This window comes from Phyllostomus discolor, chromosome 12 (assembly GCF_004126475.2).
Source record: "Phyllostomus discolor isolate MPI-MPIP mPhyDis1 chromosome 12, mPhyDis1.pri.v3, whole genome shotgun sequence".
Lineage (NCBI taxonomy): Eukaryota > Metazoa > Chordata > Mammalia > Chiroptera > Phyllostomidae > Phyllostomus > Phyllostomus discolor.
The window spans coordinates 28,613,824-28,631,134 of NC_040914.2; the positions used below are offsets into that span (position 1 = coordinate 28,613,824).

Here is a 17,311-nt window from a genome sequence, read left to right on the forward strand (position 1 = left end):
ATGGTTTGAGAAGCACAGCTGGCTGGGGGCGTGCAGGGTGAGGCCTGGAAGTGAGCCAGATGCAGGAATCCTCGCTGGGTTTGTGGGGGGCCTTTGATATTCTCCTCCGAGCTCACCTTCCTCCTCTTTCTCTAAAGGGTCTTACTGCCCAGCTCTGAGGTCACCTTTGCGCCCACTTCCAAGAGGATTGTTCTCAGTCTGTGCTTACCTCCCTACAATATATTGTCTCAGCTCACTGCTTCCCTTTGCCTTCTGTCTCCTGACAGTTTGTCCCCTGTTCTCAGGCTGTGCCTTGTGTCTTGGGAAGATCCTCTCTGCTGTGGTTAACTACATGTGTGTCCTCATCTCTTTCCCCCTCCCCTCAGACTTGGAGACTAGACCTGACACAAAAGAATCAGACCCACAGGAGAACAACTGTGAAGACAGACCATCCATTGCTGTAGTGGCCGAAAGACCTATGAAGAATGGTGATGGGGATTGTGCCTGTGAAGGAGCAGGGTCACAGAATGACTGGGTGGGATGGGAACAGGGGAGCCCAAGAACCTGTCTGGGGCCGTTGGACAAATCCCACACATTAGCCCCTGAATGTTGTGAATTTAAGGCATTTGTGCCCCAAAGCCTCATGCCGGCCCCACTGAGATCTGAAGGACCAAGAGCACTGGGGACGCACCTGTTCACTGTGTGTGGAAAGGACTCAGGTAATTCAAGCCTTGGAACTCCCTCCCAACTCAGTTCAGAGAAGATGTCCTACAGTTGTGGGGACTGCAGCAAGGCTTTCAGCTGTAGCTTGTCCCTGACGGAGCAATGCCAAATCCACACGGGGGAGAAGCCCTTCCCCTGCCCCACATGTGGGAAGCAGTTCACCTCTGGGCAGTCTAATGTCACCCTCCACCAGTGTGTGCACACTGGGAAGAAGCCGTACAAGTGCGGGGAGTGTGGCAAGGCCTTCAGGGAAAATAAGAGCCTCATAGTGCATCAGAGAATGCACACTGGGGAGAAGCCATATGTGTGCAGGGACTGTGGCAAGGCCTTCAGGCGGAACAGTAGCCTCATCGTGCATCAGAGAATGCACACCGGGGAGAAGCCATACAAGTGCTGGGATTGCGGAAAGGCCTTCAGGGAAAGCAGGGGCCTTATAGTGCATCAGAGGACGCACACTGGGGAGAAGCCTTATGCGTGTGGGAAGTGCGGCAAGGCCTTCAGCTATTACAGGAGCTACATAGTGCATCAGAAGACGCACACAGGGGAGAAGCCTTATGTGTGCAGTGTGTGCGGCAAGGCCTTCAGGGAGAACAGGGGCCTCATTGTGCATCAGAGGACGCACACTGGGGAGAAGCCTTATGTGTGCAGTGTGTGCAGTAAGGCCTTCAGGGACAACAAGAGCCTCGTAGTGCATCACTGGACGCACACTGGGGAGAAGCCTTATGTGTGCAGGGAGTGCGGCAAGACCTTCAGTGAGAACAGGATCCTCATTGTGCATCAGAGGACACATACCGGGGAGAAGCCATATGTGTGCGGGGAATGCGGCAAGGCCTTCAGCCAGAAGGTGCATGTCATGCAGCACCAGAGGACACACACCACGGAGAAGCCATACGCATGTTGGGACTGTGGCAAGGCCTTCAGGCAGAAGAGGAGCCTCATCGCGCACCAGAGGACACACACCGGGGAGAAGCCATATGCATGCGGAGTCTGCGGAAAAGCCTTCACCCGGAACAAGGACCTCATCGTGCACCAAAGGACACACACCAGAGAGAAGCGGTATGCCTGCGGAGTCTGTGGAAAGGCCTTCAGCAAGAATTGGAACCTCAGCCTACACCAGAGGATACACACTGGGGAGAAGCCATACATGTGCCAGGACTGTGGTAAGGCCTTCAGCCAGAAGAGTAGCCTCAAAATGCATCACAGGACACACACCGGGGAGAAGCCTTACACATGTGGCCATTGTGGCAAAGCCTTCAGGCAATCCTCCTCTTTTAAGAAGCACAGGCGTGTGCACACTGGGGAGTAGTGCAATCAGTGTTCCATCTGCCAGAAGAGCTTCATGGCATGCTCTTCCCTGCAGGAGCACCAGAATGACCACAGATTAGAGAAGCCATATAAGTGCACCCAATGTGGCAAAGCCAAGGTCAGGAACATCTTCCTCCCTGTCCACCAGAGAATCCACGTGAGACAAGCCCTACGCATATGGCAGGTGTGGGAAAACCTTCAGCAAGAACTTCAGCCTCACGCTACACCAGAGGAGGATGCACACTTAGTAGAGGGGCAGGAATTCTCAGAATCCACACAGTACTGGAAGGTCCTGAGGCCATGTGCAAGATTTTGGAGCCCTTGGGTAAGACACAAGAGAAATCCTGCCCAGACAGGTCGTAGGAATGTGGGCTTTGGGGACCGGCCATGCCATGCCCACCATTTACTTCCACAGCATCTGCAGGGCCATATGGAAAGTAAGCCCCACTATGGGTCCAGTATCTGGGAACATGGCCAGGAGCACTGTGGCTACAGACTGAGCTGGAGTAAATTGTTCTGTGAGCGTGGACAAGGCATTTAGTGTCTCAGGGTTTCCATCTCCTCGATAGTAAATCCTCCTCGGAGGATTAGGAGGAGGAAGGATCGGGGAGGTGGGCGCCATGGGGACATTGTCACTTTGACACATGATTCAGTTTAGTCTAGAGATCAGGTTGTCCCCATCTGTGCGCTTGTTCATTTTCCCCACAACCAGTCCCTCATTTCCCTGCAATACCAACTGGAGTGCCTCCAACTCAAGCTGTAGAAGATACCAGGTGGTTCATGAGAAGAAGAAAATTTAGGGGGTGGGATTATGAAATAACAGTAGTTGCTTCATATATCAAAGTTTCTCATAGTGGTCCACTAAAAATTATTTGCAAATAAAACTTTTAATTAAATGAGACCTACATCATTTTAAACAGTTGCAGGAGCAAAGGATGCTGGGACTGGTTGTCCTCTTCAAATGAGTGTCAGTGATTGGGGGGAGGGAGCACAAATACCCCACAGGAACCCTCAGAACCCAGCAACCTACCCTAGTCCACCTGATCCTCGCAGCCCTGGATTCCTGGCTTGGGAATGGCCACATCCTATTGTCAAAACAGTTTTCCTTGGGGTTTGCTTGTCTCCCATGACCAGGGAGAAATACTATCGGGAAATTACATTTGTCCATCCCCCCACCACACACACATTCCCACCAGCATCATCAGGAGATTCAGTGATGTCTCATCTGTAATCTTGGATGCTCATTTACCCAAGAAACGTCCCCCATGGCATGAAATTTTATGGGGAGAGTGTTTTTTGACCCAAGTTTCTTTGAAAGAGCTGCCTGGAAGGGAATGTGTCCTTATGGATTGTCACCTCTCAGGCACTCTGGAGAGGTGACATTCCCAGTTACTATACAGAAGACAAGTGTCCCTGCTCTCAGGATGTGCCTTCTAGTGTCTTGGGAAGGTCCTCCCTCCCAGCTTTGTTAACTACATGTGTGTCCTCATCTCTTTCCCCTCCCCTCAGACTTGGAGACTAGTCCTGATGGAGAAGAATCACACCCATACGAGGAAGTTTAGGAAGACCAACCATCCTTTGGTGTGGTAACGGAAGTATCTAGAAGGAATGGTTCCCTGAGTGGTGCCTGTGAAGGAATGGGGACTCAGCAGGGCTGTCTCAGGCAGTTGGACATGTCCTAAGTGTTAGACCCCGAATATGGTGAATTTAAGGCACGAGAACACCAAAGCCACTTGCTGGCTCCTGCGAGATGGGAAAGCCCGAGAGGGACAGGTATACACACATTCAGCACACGTGGGAAGAACTCAGGTACTTCAACATTTGTCCTCCCTCCAAACTCTACACAGAGAAAAAGCCCTTTGAATGTGTAGAGTGCATCCAGCTTACGGCTATGACTTGTGCCTGAAGAAGCACCAAGTCAGCCACACAGGGAGAAGCCCTTCCCGCGTGCCACATGTGGGACGCAGTTCATCCAGCAGTTGTGCCTCACCATCTGGCAGTGTGTGCACACTGAGGAGAAGCCATGTGCCTACATGGACTGGCGCAAAGCCTTCAGTCACAGCTCCATCTCATGGAGCACTAGCATGTGCACACCATGCACACCTTAAAACTCAGTGGGTGGGGACTTTGGCAGGAACTCCACTTTTGCAGCACAGGTGTGTGCACACTGGGAAGAAGCCCTAGGAGTGCTCATCTTCCAGAAGAGCTCGTCTCTGCAGGCACACCAGACCAGCCACACCAGCCAGAAGCCCTGCAGTGGCAGCCAGTGCGACAAGGTCTTTGTCAGGAATTTCTCACCCTCCACTGGAGGACCCACAGGGGAAAGAAGCCTTACAAGAGTGGCCAGTGTGGAAAAAACTTCATCAGGAACTTCAACCTCACACAACACCATAACAGGATGCACCTATAGTGGGGGAGGGTGTCCTCAGTTCTCAAAATCCACAACTGGTGGGCACATCCTGAGCCCATGGGCCACTACCAGAAATGACATTGGGGCTGACAGGTAGGACTCAAGAGAAGTCCTGCCCTGACGTGTCTAAGGAATGTGGCCACTAGGGACAGGCCACACCATGCACACAAGCTGCTTTTGTAGCTTTGGCAGTTGTGTGTGGAAAGCAAGCCCCCCTACAGGTCTGGTATCTGGGAGTGTGGCCAGGGGTTCTGTGGCAGACCCAGATCCAATAAACTTGTAGGAGCTTGGACAACACAGTCAGTGTCTCTGGTCTCCACCTTCTTGATAGTTAAATGAGGAGGAGGAGAAGGGAAGGTGGGCACCATGGGGACACTGTCACTTTGTGGTGTCACACAACTGGATCTAGCCCAGATGTCAGGTTGTCACATCTGTGGGTGTCCTCGTTTTCCCCACACCCAGGCCCCAGTTTCCCTGCAACAGTAGAAGGTGCCAGGTAGTTCATGTAGGGAAGAAAATTTTTCCTCAGCATTCAGTAGTAGCAATAATTGCATCAGATGCCATAGTTTTGCATAGTGGTCTGTTAATTAAAAAAAAAAAAACTTCAAGGGAGACTAATGTCATTTTAAACACTCATCAGGTGCAAAAGGTACAGGTACAGGTTGTCCTGTGAAAATGAATGCTTGGCAGAAGGGGATGCAAATACTCCTCAGGAACCCAAGAACTCAGAAGGCCTGTCCAAGGTTTGAGGCCACTGCCTGCCTCCCTGTTCCAGCCCTGCATTCCTGGCTTGGGAATGGACGGAGCAGGTGGCAGAGCCTAGACTCTCAGCAAGGAGATTGGGGAAGAGGTCCCCGCTGCAGAAACCCAACCTTGTGGACCCCCTCCCTACAGGACGGTTTCAGTTACAGCAGAAAATTCTCTCATATCACAGAATGTGGCCCCCCCTCACCCCGCAGGCTGGACTGGTGAAAAACAGTGCCTTAGTCCTGTGGGGGCATTCCCCAGTCTATGCCTCACCCACAGCCTTAGTCATATTTTACTTAGTATTTCATTACTGATGGTGATAGTGATTTTTACCAATAATAAATAGAAAATGATACAAGAATGGTGCTCTATTTACAATAAAATAATACATAAAGCACTTATTAATAAGGGGGTAGTTAGTTACTACTTTTGTATAGGTTGTTAATTCTTTGAGATGCTTCTGTGGACATGGTACACGGCTGCTGACTGAGGCCCCTGAAACCCCTGCCCTGGGCCCTGTCAGCTTGCACCCTCCTGAGCATCACCAAAAGGGTGTGAGCCTGTGGTGATCAGTAGACAGGCTTGCACTTCTGTATAATTGCTAGTCTACTGAAGTGCCGCAGTGGGACAGACTGAGACGGTGTGCTTACCCACCTGGCCCGAAGCCAGGTGTTTCCGTTGGTGAAGCATTGCCTGGATCTGCCAAGGCTGAGAGTTTGTTCTCTTGTCGGGGTTCATGAGAAAAAAACAAACAATGAATTCTTCAATGAGTGGGACAAAAAAATCGCTTACACTCTGTTAAATAAAAATATTAAGAAGCGAGCCCTGGCTGGCATAGCTCAGTAGATTGAGTGCGGGCTCGGAACCAGAATGTCCCAGGTTCGATTCCCAGCCAGGGTACATTCCTGGGTTGCAGGCCATGACCCCCAGCAAGCGCACATTGATGTTTCTCTGTCTCCCTCCCTTCCCTCTCTAAAAATAAATAAGTAAAATCTTTAAAAAAAAAATTAAGAAGCGAAGTAGATTCTTCTCCTTGTGGGGTGAAACTTACAGGAGTCTACTTGGTGCCACACAGTCCTGCCTTCTGGGCCACTGCTATGGCCCAGTGGAGGGAACAACAGGTCCCCCGCCCATGGCGTGGTCTCCCTGCAGGGTCTTACTCAACAGGGATTCCATGATCGTGGGTGACTCAGCTGGGCAGACCATGGGCTGCACCCAGACAACAGAAGGACTTGATTCAGCTCACTCAGTTTAGTTTTCAATATAAAGAGTTGTTCACCTTAAGTCATTGGAATATTTTTCATTTACAAGCATCACACTTTATCCATTTAATCCTTCAGGGAAAAAATCATGGCACATCTGGTTACCCTGGCTGGTGTGGCTCAGTGGGTTGAGCATCGGCCTGCAAACTGAAATATCACCAGTTTGATTCCTGTTCTGGGCACATGCCTGGGTTGTGGGCCAGGGCCCCAGTTGGCGGTATGCAAGAGGCAACCAATTGATGTTTCTCTTACAAGACGATGCTTCTTTTCTCTTTTTCTCTCCTTTACCCTCTAAAATAAATAAAGCCTTAAAAATATATCTGTTATGTGCCTAGAATACTCCTAAGAGGTGCAGACTCAGCAGTATATTATAAAATACATTCCCCCATCACCCATGGACATGAACAACAGTGTGGGGACTGGCTGTGGGAAGGGGGGGCTCTGTAAAGAGGGGGCCAAAGTGGAAATAATTGGGACAACTGTAATAGCATGAATAATTTAAAAAACTATAATTTTAAAAAATCCCTGCCATCATGGAGACCAAGTTACAGAAGGCAAGAGAAACACTAATAAAAAAAGATTTTGAACATAACAAGTTCCAATTTCTTTAGAGAATTTGGAATATCAAAATCCACTGGGCCAACAACTCCTTTTGAAAACCAGGGCAGAGCCAGAGGTCAGTGGGTCTAAGTGATCAAAAGCTCAAACCAGACACTGAAGGCTTCCTGTCCCTTAGAGAGGAGTGGAAATTATCCTCTTAGGGGGAGGGGACATGCTTCAAGTGTCTCTTGCAATATTCAGCACATTGTGGGGTGTTTTATAAATGCCTGTGTCTTGATTGATGGGGGCAGCTGTGGTTTCCCTGGTGAACAGATCTTTGGGAAGAACAAACATATCCATCCATTTAGTCATCCATTCTAGGGTAGCTGGATTTTTATTCCAGGAGCTCATTCATGAAGAGCTTGCACCATCTAAAACCTGCATAATACAAGGCCAACCCTAACAAGTGGTGACTGGCATGTCTCTTCACACATTAAGATGATATCAAAATAACAAACACAGAATACAATACTCATAATGGATCATATGAGAAAGCAAGGAATTTTAAGAAATTTTAAATTGCAAGGCTTCTTGTTATTCTGAAAAAACAAACACCACTCAAATATGACTTCTATAATTAAAGTTAGCATAAAACATAGCCATGTTGCATTCTTATAATTACACAATATCCTTGTTTGACCCCCCTCCACAACGTAAATACTCGAACCTTGCCAATAACTCACATATCCCTTCAAAGCCCTGCGGCAATTTCCCCAAACCAAGGACATCATAATCTGGAATCCTTGCATGTCTGTATTTTGTTTTTCGTTTTGGGGGGTACTAATTTCCCACAGATATATTTTTTGAATTTCCGTGTTAATAATTTCAGTCAGGTTGTTATCCTGAAAGACAAAACTGCCTCTTAAAAATGACTGTGCGGTTTTGGCCCTCATCTGCTTACATCTCACACTGTCCATGGCCTGGAGAGCTTTGTATCCAGGTAACAGCAGGGCTCTTTCGCAGGAGGATTGGTTCTTTGAAGAAGTCAGAGGTAGACAGAGCTGTGCTTTCTGCCTAAGATTTAATCAGGCACAGTTCCACTGGTGTGAATCAGCTCCCTGGACAGGTTTTCTGAAAAAGTTGAGTGGGAAGACTGGTCTATGGAGAAAGGGTCCAGTAACAGGAACAGCTCAGTCAGCCTGGCTCAAATCTTTTTTGTTGTTGTTGTTCTTAATTGTTGTTCAGTTACAGTTGTCCTCATTTCCCCCCATTTCTCTCCCCTGCCCTATGGACCCCCACCCTGGTTGTCTTTGTCCATGCTTCCTTTATACATGTTCCTTTACTTGACCCTTCCCCTTATTTCCCTCATTATCCCATTCCTTCCTTCCTCCAGTTTGTCCTTTATTGCCCTGTCTCTTGTTCTATTTTGCTGGCCTGTTTGTTTTGTTGATTAGGTTCCACTTACAGGTGAGGTCGTATGGTATTTGTCTTTCACTGCCAAGCTTCTTTCACTTAGCATAATACCCTCCAGTTCCATTCATGCTCTCTCTAAGGGTAGGAGTTCCTTCTTTCTTTCTGATGCAGAGTATAGTATTCCATTGTGTAAATGTACTGGTCTATCTGAAAGAGGGCTCTGCCCTGGCCTGGTGGCTCACTCAGATGGAGCATCCTCCCGTGCACCAAAAAGTTGTGAGTCACAACAGTTCAATTTTCTCATGTCGATTTCTCTCTCTCCCTTCCTCTCTAAAATCATTACAGGTATTATGGTGAGGATTAAAAAAGAAATAAAGAGAAGTCATTAACACCTAACGTGGCTGCAGTTTGCATTTTTTTCTTGTCATGGGAACATTCAGCAAATGCTTTTACACTTCGCTTTGTAGTTGATCATGTAAAAGGGCTCCAGGCTTTCCCACCCAAGTGCCCCAACTTTCCCCTCCTCTGACCCCCCTTGTGTGTATCACTGTCCTCATCTGGAAAGTAGTTTGTTTGCTAGGATGAAATGCCTTTGTACATCTAAATGGTGCAAATCATAGGCCAGACCACTAGGAGAAGGCAAGGGCAGAAACAGGAGGGGCCACCTGAGTAGATCTCCATGTGCTCTGGGTGATGGCAAGGCGGCAGTTGGGGCCACATTTCCTTGGTAACCGAGCTCCTGCAAGAACTTGGAGAATGCTGTCCTGAAGAAGATAACCTACCCTGGTCAAGAAATCAGCTGAGGGAAGGAAGTATTGCACTGAATAGACGCAATGATAGCAAGATGATTGGATAGGGGAAAAGTCCTCTTATCTCCTACTGGTATCTTACTGTGGGCCGGACCAGGGAAGACAGGCACACAAAGGCAGAAATCGGCGCCAGGGAGGTGCAGGAATGAAGACTAGCTTGTCAGTCTACCCTGGGGAAAACAAGTGACTGGTGTTGGGTAAACCGCCAGATCCCCAGCACGACGGAAATTTGGGAGTAAATGCTATTCGGCCCGTCCCACATCACAAACTAATATAAACGCAGGGTAAAGAGGGGCCGTTCTCTTGCTCACCTGGAGAACGTTCTACCTGGTGAATTGGCAGGATCTTGTGGCCCTGGAAGTGGCCTGGCTGACGTCGGGGCCTGCGGGTTCTAAGACAGAACCTGAAACCTGACAGTGGCTGGGAGCGAGCTGAGCCGCCTGCTCAGCGACACCTGCTATTTCTAAAAGGCAGCACTTTGAATGGGAACAGCACCTCTGGAAGCTGCCTTCTCAAGTGGTCTGGCGAAGGACGGCTGGGCTTTCCCTCCAGTTTTCCGGAGGGGCTGGGCTTTGAGCATCTGAATGAAAACCCTCTTTCCTTTCTCACCAGCCTCTGCCTCTAGAACTTGCCTATTGGGGGCGACGGGCAGCGGAACCGACCCCTTTGGTCCTGTAACAGTAACACGCCCTGAAAAAGAGCTGGCACTTAACGCGAGGGGCCGGTACTTCTTTTCTGGTTACAATCCTTCTGTGTGGACGCAGGATGTCTGCGGAGGGGCTACAGCGTCTTTTCCCTCCTCTACCCACACCGCGGCTTTTCTGCAATTTCCCTCCCCCTTCCCCCTCTCCAGCTCGCTCTGCCCCGGGTCAGAACCCCATCTCCGTACACCTCTCTTTCCGTCTCCTCCGGTCCCTGGCCCCCAGCCCCTCCCCGACCTCACTCCCGCCAGGCCCCCAACGAGCTCTGTCGCCTTCCGCCCACTCTGCTGGGAAACCCTCTCCGCTCAGTTCCCTTCCCCCCTGGTGCGCCAGACCCCCTGCGTGATTTCTTGACCCCAGTGCCCCGAGGGCTTCTGGGAGGTGAAGCCTTGGCCTTCATTTCCCTTTCTCTGGTCCTCTCCGGGTCCCTCGCTCTGAGGGAAGCTGCAACTTACAGGAGGATGGCGCGCGGGCTTCTGGGAAGTGTAGTTGTACGGCCCGCGCAGGCGCATTGTGAAGGGGGCTCTAGTGGCGGCCCTTCACTTTCCTGAGGTAGCCAAGCGTGTCCGGAAGCTGATCTGCAGGGGCGTGAGGTGACGCGAGTGGTAGATGCGGATCAGGGCGGAGTCTTGCAGGCGCGGGTGATGCCTGTGGCAGTGTGAGTGGGTGTGAGGGTGTGTTGCGCCGTGTGTCTCGGTGTTTGCCCCCTATGTGTCCGGGTGGCCTCCTGTGCCTCGCCTTTGCTTGTGTGTGTGTGTCGGCTGCCTGCCTTGGTCTCTCCGGAGTCCCTCCGTGTCCAAGACTGTGTGCGTGCCTGCTTTTGTTTCCATCTGCGGTATCCCTGGGTGAGCGCGCATCCAGGTGTCCACCTGTGTCTTGTCTCATCCCGTGGGCCTGTGTGTCTGGTGTGAGTGTGTCTGTGGGTGTGGGTGTCTCTCCTGTCCCAGCCTTCCCCTGTGTGCTGCTGCACCTCTGTCTCTGGGCATGGCTGACGTGTGTGAGTGGGTGCGTCGGGGGTGCCCACCAGAGAGCGTGGGGAAGACGGTCCTCCTGGACAGGCGGCCTGGTGGAGCTGCCTGCCTGTGCGCCCCAGAGCCCATCAGAGCCTCTTCTGTCCTCAGAGCCTCCTCTGTCCCTGAGAGGGCAGGACGTGTGTGGTAGCAAGGAGTAGGGCTAAGAAAGAGGGTCAAAGACCCCTACCTCATGCTGACCTGGGTGGGTTTGTTCAGGGAGTGTGTGTTGAGTGCACAGGGTATTGTTCTGGGCATTTTATAGCCTGCGGGTAACAGATAGGGACCCTCACCTTCCCGATTGTGCAGGTAGGGAAACAGAAGCTCAGAGACTTTAAGTGAATCACGCCCAGGTTCTCTGTTTCAGAGCTCCGACACTCACCACCCCATAGATGGCAAATCTTTGTTTCCCCTTAGAAACAATGGGCAGAAGGAAATGCCAGAGACCTTGGATAGAGGGGGAGTTACTGGAGCAGCCGCCACACCTGGCTCTGCAGATACAGATTTTATGCCACGCTGGGTTCAGAAGTCACAACCCCCATGCACAACCCCCATGGATGTGCATGGCCTCTGTGCCTTCATGGCATCCTTTTAAATGGAAAAATTTAGAATTATTATTGTATTGCTACGACAAAAATAGTCCAGACTCAATACGATTCACGTTTTCTCTTACAATATTAAAAAGATGATGATATTATCAAGGGCTCATGCAGATGTCAGGGTCCCTGGTCCCACTGTACCTCCTGGGTAAGTTGGCTTTGGGGGCTTCCTGGTCCTGCAATAGCAGCCTGTGTTGTTGCCCTTGTGGAGCAGGGATATGAGACAGAAACTGTCCACACGGAATACATTTATAAGAATTCTGTGTAAAAAATCATGAAGTCACTGCACACAGGGATATAACATAACTCCTGCTTCTGGGAGGCGACCTGGAATTTGAGGTGGATACCTGGCATTTATCCATATATACAGGTTTGGTTGGTTCATTGGTAGGTTGCTATTTGGGTCTAGGAACAGTGCTACAGTAAACATCATTTATATGGTTATGTATTTGTTGATTTTTAGAGAAGGAGATAGAGAGAGAGAAGCATTGATCAGTTGCCTCCCACTGGCACCCTAACCTGTGATCAGGAATGAAACCTACAACCAAGGACCAGGCCACCACCTGGGATTGACCCTGACCTTTTGAGTTCAGGATGATGCTCCCACCAGTGCAGTCACATGGCTCCAGGCTCTGTACATGTGTTTGATTAGTGAGCCTCACAGTAACCCCAGGAGATCTGGAGGGTGTTTTGGTGTTAGGATGTCTTCTGGGTCGGAGCCAGCACTCAGACCCAGGGCAGAGGCTGAGGGTGCCTGTTCCTCCCTCCAGGCTGTGGGAGTAGCTGTGTGTCCATGGTGTGTGTTGGGGGAGCGTCAATGTGTGGGTGTGACGTGTGCAGGAAGCACATGGACCCTGACATACTCAGCTCAACCCTAATCCCACCCTTTACCTTCTTGGACACATTTCTTATCTTGTGGGCCTCAGTTTCTTCATCTGTGAAATGGGGTGAGTGGAAATAGCCCCTACTGTGTAGGGTGTGAGGAGGATTAAATCAGAGATGTTTGTCCAGTGCCTTGGATGGATAGGCCTCCCACATGCATTTACTATTAATGTGTGTGTGTGTCCCTGTCTGATTGTCTTCTAGTGGGTGTCGGTGTGTTCTGTCTGCACTATGGGTCAGGCCTTGACCTGGTCTCTCACTGTGCCTTTCTCTTTCTTCCCCTTACACAGCACCCTCGTCCACTGGTCACCATGGGCACTGGAAGGATGGCCACCCAGCCACTGACCACGAAGGCCCTGGTGAGTCATGTCACCCTTTCAACCCTCCTTCCTTAGGGTCAGGCTTCTGGACAGTGATGACCCTTTGCAAGTCCAAACCCCTCAGGGGCCAGGCTCATGTACAGGTCTTCTGGGGTTGTGTCCACCCTGAGTTGAGAGAGCCCTGTCTTGACACTGGCGGTTTCTACCACAGGGAACAGAATAGCTTGGGAGTGACCTGTCCTACCCTGGAGGCTCTCAGGAGACACCAGTGGGCACCTGGGAAGTGGTGGCTTAAATAAATTTGATAAAATGTGGCAGAGGCTCCGGGCAGGACGTGCTTTGTGAGGGACCTTCAGAAGTGGGCAGGCGGCACTGAATGCTAGGGGACTGGATAGGGATGGGTGGAAGACGTCTGTGGTGAGGGACCCATGAATGTCTCTGGTTGTGGACATGTTTTATGATGTTTTAGTGGGGGGCTATTTGTGGTATTTTTTTCTAAATTTCATTCTATGGAACAAATACTTTATAATAAAAACATACAGATGTAGTAGCTAAGTTTGTGAGAGGAGCATCTTGGTATGCCAAAGTTGTGAGTTTGATCCATAGTCAGGGTACATATGAGAAGCAATGAATTTAACAATATGTGGAATGACATCTCTTTCTCTCTCTGTCTCTCAAATAAATACTTTATATACATATATACATATTTGGGAGTGAATCTTTTTTTATCATCACCAGATGAAGTGTTCACTGAGTTTTAAGGAGAGAAGAAGAGAGTTAGAATCATAGATGTGAGAGAGAAACATCAATTAGTTGCCTCCTGCACACTTCCTAACTCTGGATGAAACCCACAACATTTGATGTACTGGATGATGCTCCAACCAACTGAGCCACCTGCCCATGCTTGTATAAATCTTTTCCCTACATTGTGTATGGATTTTTTGTTTTGTTTTTTTTCTTTATTTTCTTTTACTTTTTAATAGATTTTTTAAAAAGATTTTATTTATTTTTAGAGAGGCAAAGGAAAGGAGGAAGAGAGGTAGAAAAACATCAATGTGTGGTCGCATCTTGCACGCCCCTACTGGGGACCTGACCCAAAACACAAGCATGTGCCCTGACTGGGAATTGAACCTGGTGACTTTTGGTTCTCAGGCCAGCACAATCCACTGAGCCATACCAGCCAGTATGGTCAGTATGGCTTTTTCTTTTTTTTTTTTAATTATGGAGGGTGGAGCAACTGTATAAAGATTTTATTTATATTTTAGGGAGAGGGGAAGGAGGGAGAAATAGAGGAAGAGAAGCATGGATGTGCAAGACAAACATCAATGGGTTGCCTCTTGTTTACCCCCAACTGGGGGCCTGGCCTGCAACCCAGGCTTGTGCCCTGACTGGGAATCAAACAGGAGAGTTTTTGGTTCACAGGCCAGGGCTCAGTCCACTGAGCCACACCAGCCTGGGCTTTATGATTTCTTTGCTGGCGATTCCTTGCATAGGAACCTTGAGGTGGGTATTTTTAAGGCCTTTCAGAACTGTTCATAATTATGAGTTAGGACAGTTTATTCTCAAGCCACTGTGCAGCAGGGGCTGCCAGTATTTCACATTGCAGTTTGTTGGGTGCTTATTTTGCTTACTGAATATTAATAACAAGTGGTATAAGCTATCCTCGTCATTGGTGGCAACTGATGTCATGTCTTCCTGAGTAGCATCATTTGTGGCATTAGTGAGGCTTGTTTTGTAGAAAATGTTTATTTGCCATTTATGTATATGGGCAAATTATTCTGTGCTTTGCCAGTCCTCAGGAATCTTAGTATTCTGGAAGGTTTTTATTGTTTTAAGATTTTATTTATTTTTAGAGAGAAGCGAATGGAGGGAGAAAGAAAGGAAGAGAAACATCGATTTGTTGCCTCCCATATGTGCCCAAACTGTGGACCACACCCTCAACCTTTGGTTGTACAAAGTTTCAGTCAGCTGAATCACTCTGTGAGGGTTGGACATTTCTTATCAGTGGAATCACACAACATGTGGTTTTTGTATCTGGCTCTTTCCCCTGAGCATCATGTTTCTATTGTTCCTCTATGTTGTAGTAAGAGTTTCTTTTCATGGCTGTATACTATTCCACTATACAGGTAGACCCTGTGTGTACACATTTATCAGGTGGTGTACACTTGGGTTGTTTCCACTTTAACAGCATTAACAATGCTGCTGTGAACATTCATGTACAGTTTTTGTTTGAGGTTCTTATTTCTCTGGGTGTAGTAGTTGAAATTAATGGATCATTTGATAACAGTATATTTAGGGAATGATCTGACTGTTTTCCAACGTGTCTTGCACCATGATGTCTCCACTGTTACCTTCTCTATGATGGTTGCCTTGGTTTCCTCCTTCACCAACATTGTTTAGAATTTCCTCATGGTTGTCATTTTTGTGTGGTTGGGGTTTAGGGGTTCAATTTCTTTTTCTTATTCTCATTTAGTCTAATTATATTCTGATTTTTCTAAAAAATAGAGCCTGACCTGGCTTGAGGCTCAGTTGGTTAGTGCATTGTCCTTTATACCAAAATGTTCTGGGTTTGATCTCTGGTTGGGGCACATGCATGAGGCAAACAGATCACACACTCTCTCTCTCTCTCTGACCCTGCCTTCCTCATACTGTAAAATCAATAAATATACCCTGGGGTGAGGATTAAAAAAATAGAGCCTAATTTCAGCTATATGGAACTGGGTGAGGTTTTTCCTTGTGGAAGTGGTTTGTGCCATTAGACAAGAATCCATAACAGATGGAGCTCTAGAAGGCGAGGCCTCAGACATGTGTCCACAGAGCACTCAGAGGGCTTTGGTGCACATGGAGGGACCCCATGTCTTTTTTAAAAAATTTTTTAAAAATGTATTTTACTTATTTATTTTTAGAGAGAGGGGAAGGGAGGGAGAAAGACGGAGAGAAACATCAATGTGTGATTGCCTCTTGCATGCCCCCGACCCAGGGGCTTGACCTGGTCTGCAACCCAGGCATGTTCCCTGACTGGGAATTGAACTGACAACACTTTGGTTGCAGGCCAGCACTCAGTCCACTGAGCCACACTAGCCAGGGCAGAATTCCCATTTCTAGGGGAATCTCCCCACTTTTCTGAGGCAGGCCCAATTCTCACCTCCACACCGTTGATGTACAGCGTGGGCTCCCAGATGCCCAGGACCTTCTGGTTTTCAACCTGTCCCAGCCTGGGCTTGGTGCATACACTCTGCTTGGTAAAAATTTCATTAAGTGAGTTCATTCAGTTGGGAAGACTTCGGGAAGATTTCCTCCAAGAGATATATATGTAAAACATTAAAATGAAATAAGTACCACAATAAAGTGGGGCTAGAGGAAACTTTAGGAGGTGATAAAGTAAAAGACAAATTTTTCATTTTCACCAATAACTTTATTGATTTGGATATTTTGAGTATGTCAGCTATCTCCTGCTATTGGCTTCCAGTGGGTAGAGGCCAGGGGTGCTGCTAAACATCTTCCAATGCATAAGACAACACCTGAGCAAAGAATTATTTTGCCAAAATGTCAATAGTACCAAGACACTTTGCCAACCACTTATGACACATTAGATCAGTCATAGCATATTCTCCATATACTGCACAAATCTTTTGCATTTTAGTTTTATTTATACCTCTCATAATAATCAAACAAAATACATCAGAAATGTTATATATTTTCTTCTATCTTCACTATGAAATGGCTGCACAAAAATCACTAATTTTTATAAGATTTTTATAAATGCATGCTGATAATGCACGCTAATATGACAGCTGTTACAATAAATCTAACAAAATTGTTTCCAATGAAGATAAGGACAACTAAGCACTATTATATCCAGTATACAGAAAAAATATATCAGACTTTTTGGCCAATGAAATACTTCCAAATTTATCAAATTCTATACCTCTATAATATGCAGCATTTAGTATACCAATCATACTTAATTAAGTGGTTTAAAAAAAAAAGAAATTATTGCCCTGGCTGGGTAAGGGCAACAACCTTGTTGGAGTATCATCCTGTGAACCAAAAGGTTGCAGATTCGATCCCTGGTGAGGGTGTGTTTAGGAGGCAGTTGATTGATGTTTCTCTGTCACATTGATGTTTCACTTTCTCCCTGTTTCTATCCCTCAAGTCAGTAAATATACAGAAAAGGATTACAAAAGAAAGAAATTTTTCCCTTTTCCTTACCAAAGGATGAATGGAGCAAAGAATCAAAAAGAATAATGTAAAATAGGTATTAATGATAAGGAATATATAAAAAAAGATATATGAAATGTCCTACTAATTAAATGAAAAGAGCAATAATTGACGTTTCTGAGGTCTTCCTGCAGCCATACCACACTGTGGAATCACAGACATGTGACCTCATTTAACCTCATAGCAGCTACAGAGTGGGGTATTGTTACTAGGAGGTCCATTGAACTAAGGGGCTCAGAAAGTTTAAGACAGTTGTGTGATGAAACACAGCTGAGGGGGTTGGGGACAGAGGCAGAATTTCATTGCAGGCTCCCAAGCCCAGTCTGTGAACCACTGACCGCCCCCATAATGCTCCCTCATCATGTGGTTGTGGTCCCAAGACAGAGGCAG

At 47.8% G+C, this 17,311-nt stretch overlaps 1 protein-coding gene and 1 long non-coding RNA gene across 2 annotated transcripts in view; one reads left to right on the forward strand and one right to left on the reverse strand.

The window, feature by feature from the left end:
* Window positions 1–17,311, forward strand: part of LOC114510883 (zinc finger protein 420-like) — a 297,564-nt gene that overhangs the window by 270,185 nt on the left and 10,068 nt on the right. Inside the window, exons 4-5 of the mRNA XM_036013538.1 lie at window positions 267–2,007; window positions 12,553–12,739. Coding sequence (XP_035869431.1) covers window positions 267–2,007; window positions 12,553–12,739 — 1,928 coding nt within the window. The remainder of the gene's footprint in view (window positions 1–266; window positions 2,008–12,552; window positions 12,740–17,311) is intronic.
* On the reverse strand, window positions 7,033–8,339 carry LOC118497813. Its single transcript, XR_004900339.1, has 2 exons — window positions 7,710–8,339; window positions 7,033–7,404 (listed from the first exon to the last, which is right to left on the reverse strand). It is a non-coding gene; the product is annotated as an uncharacterized LOC118497813 (long non-coding RNA).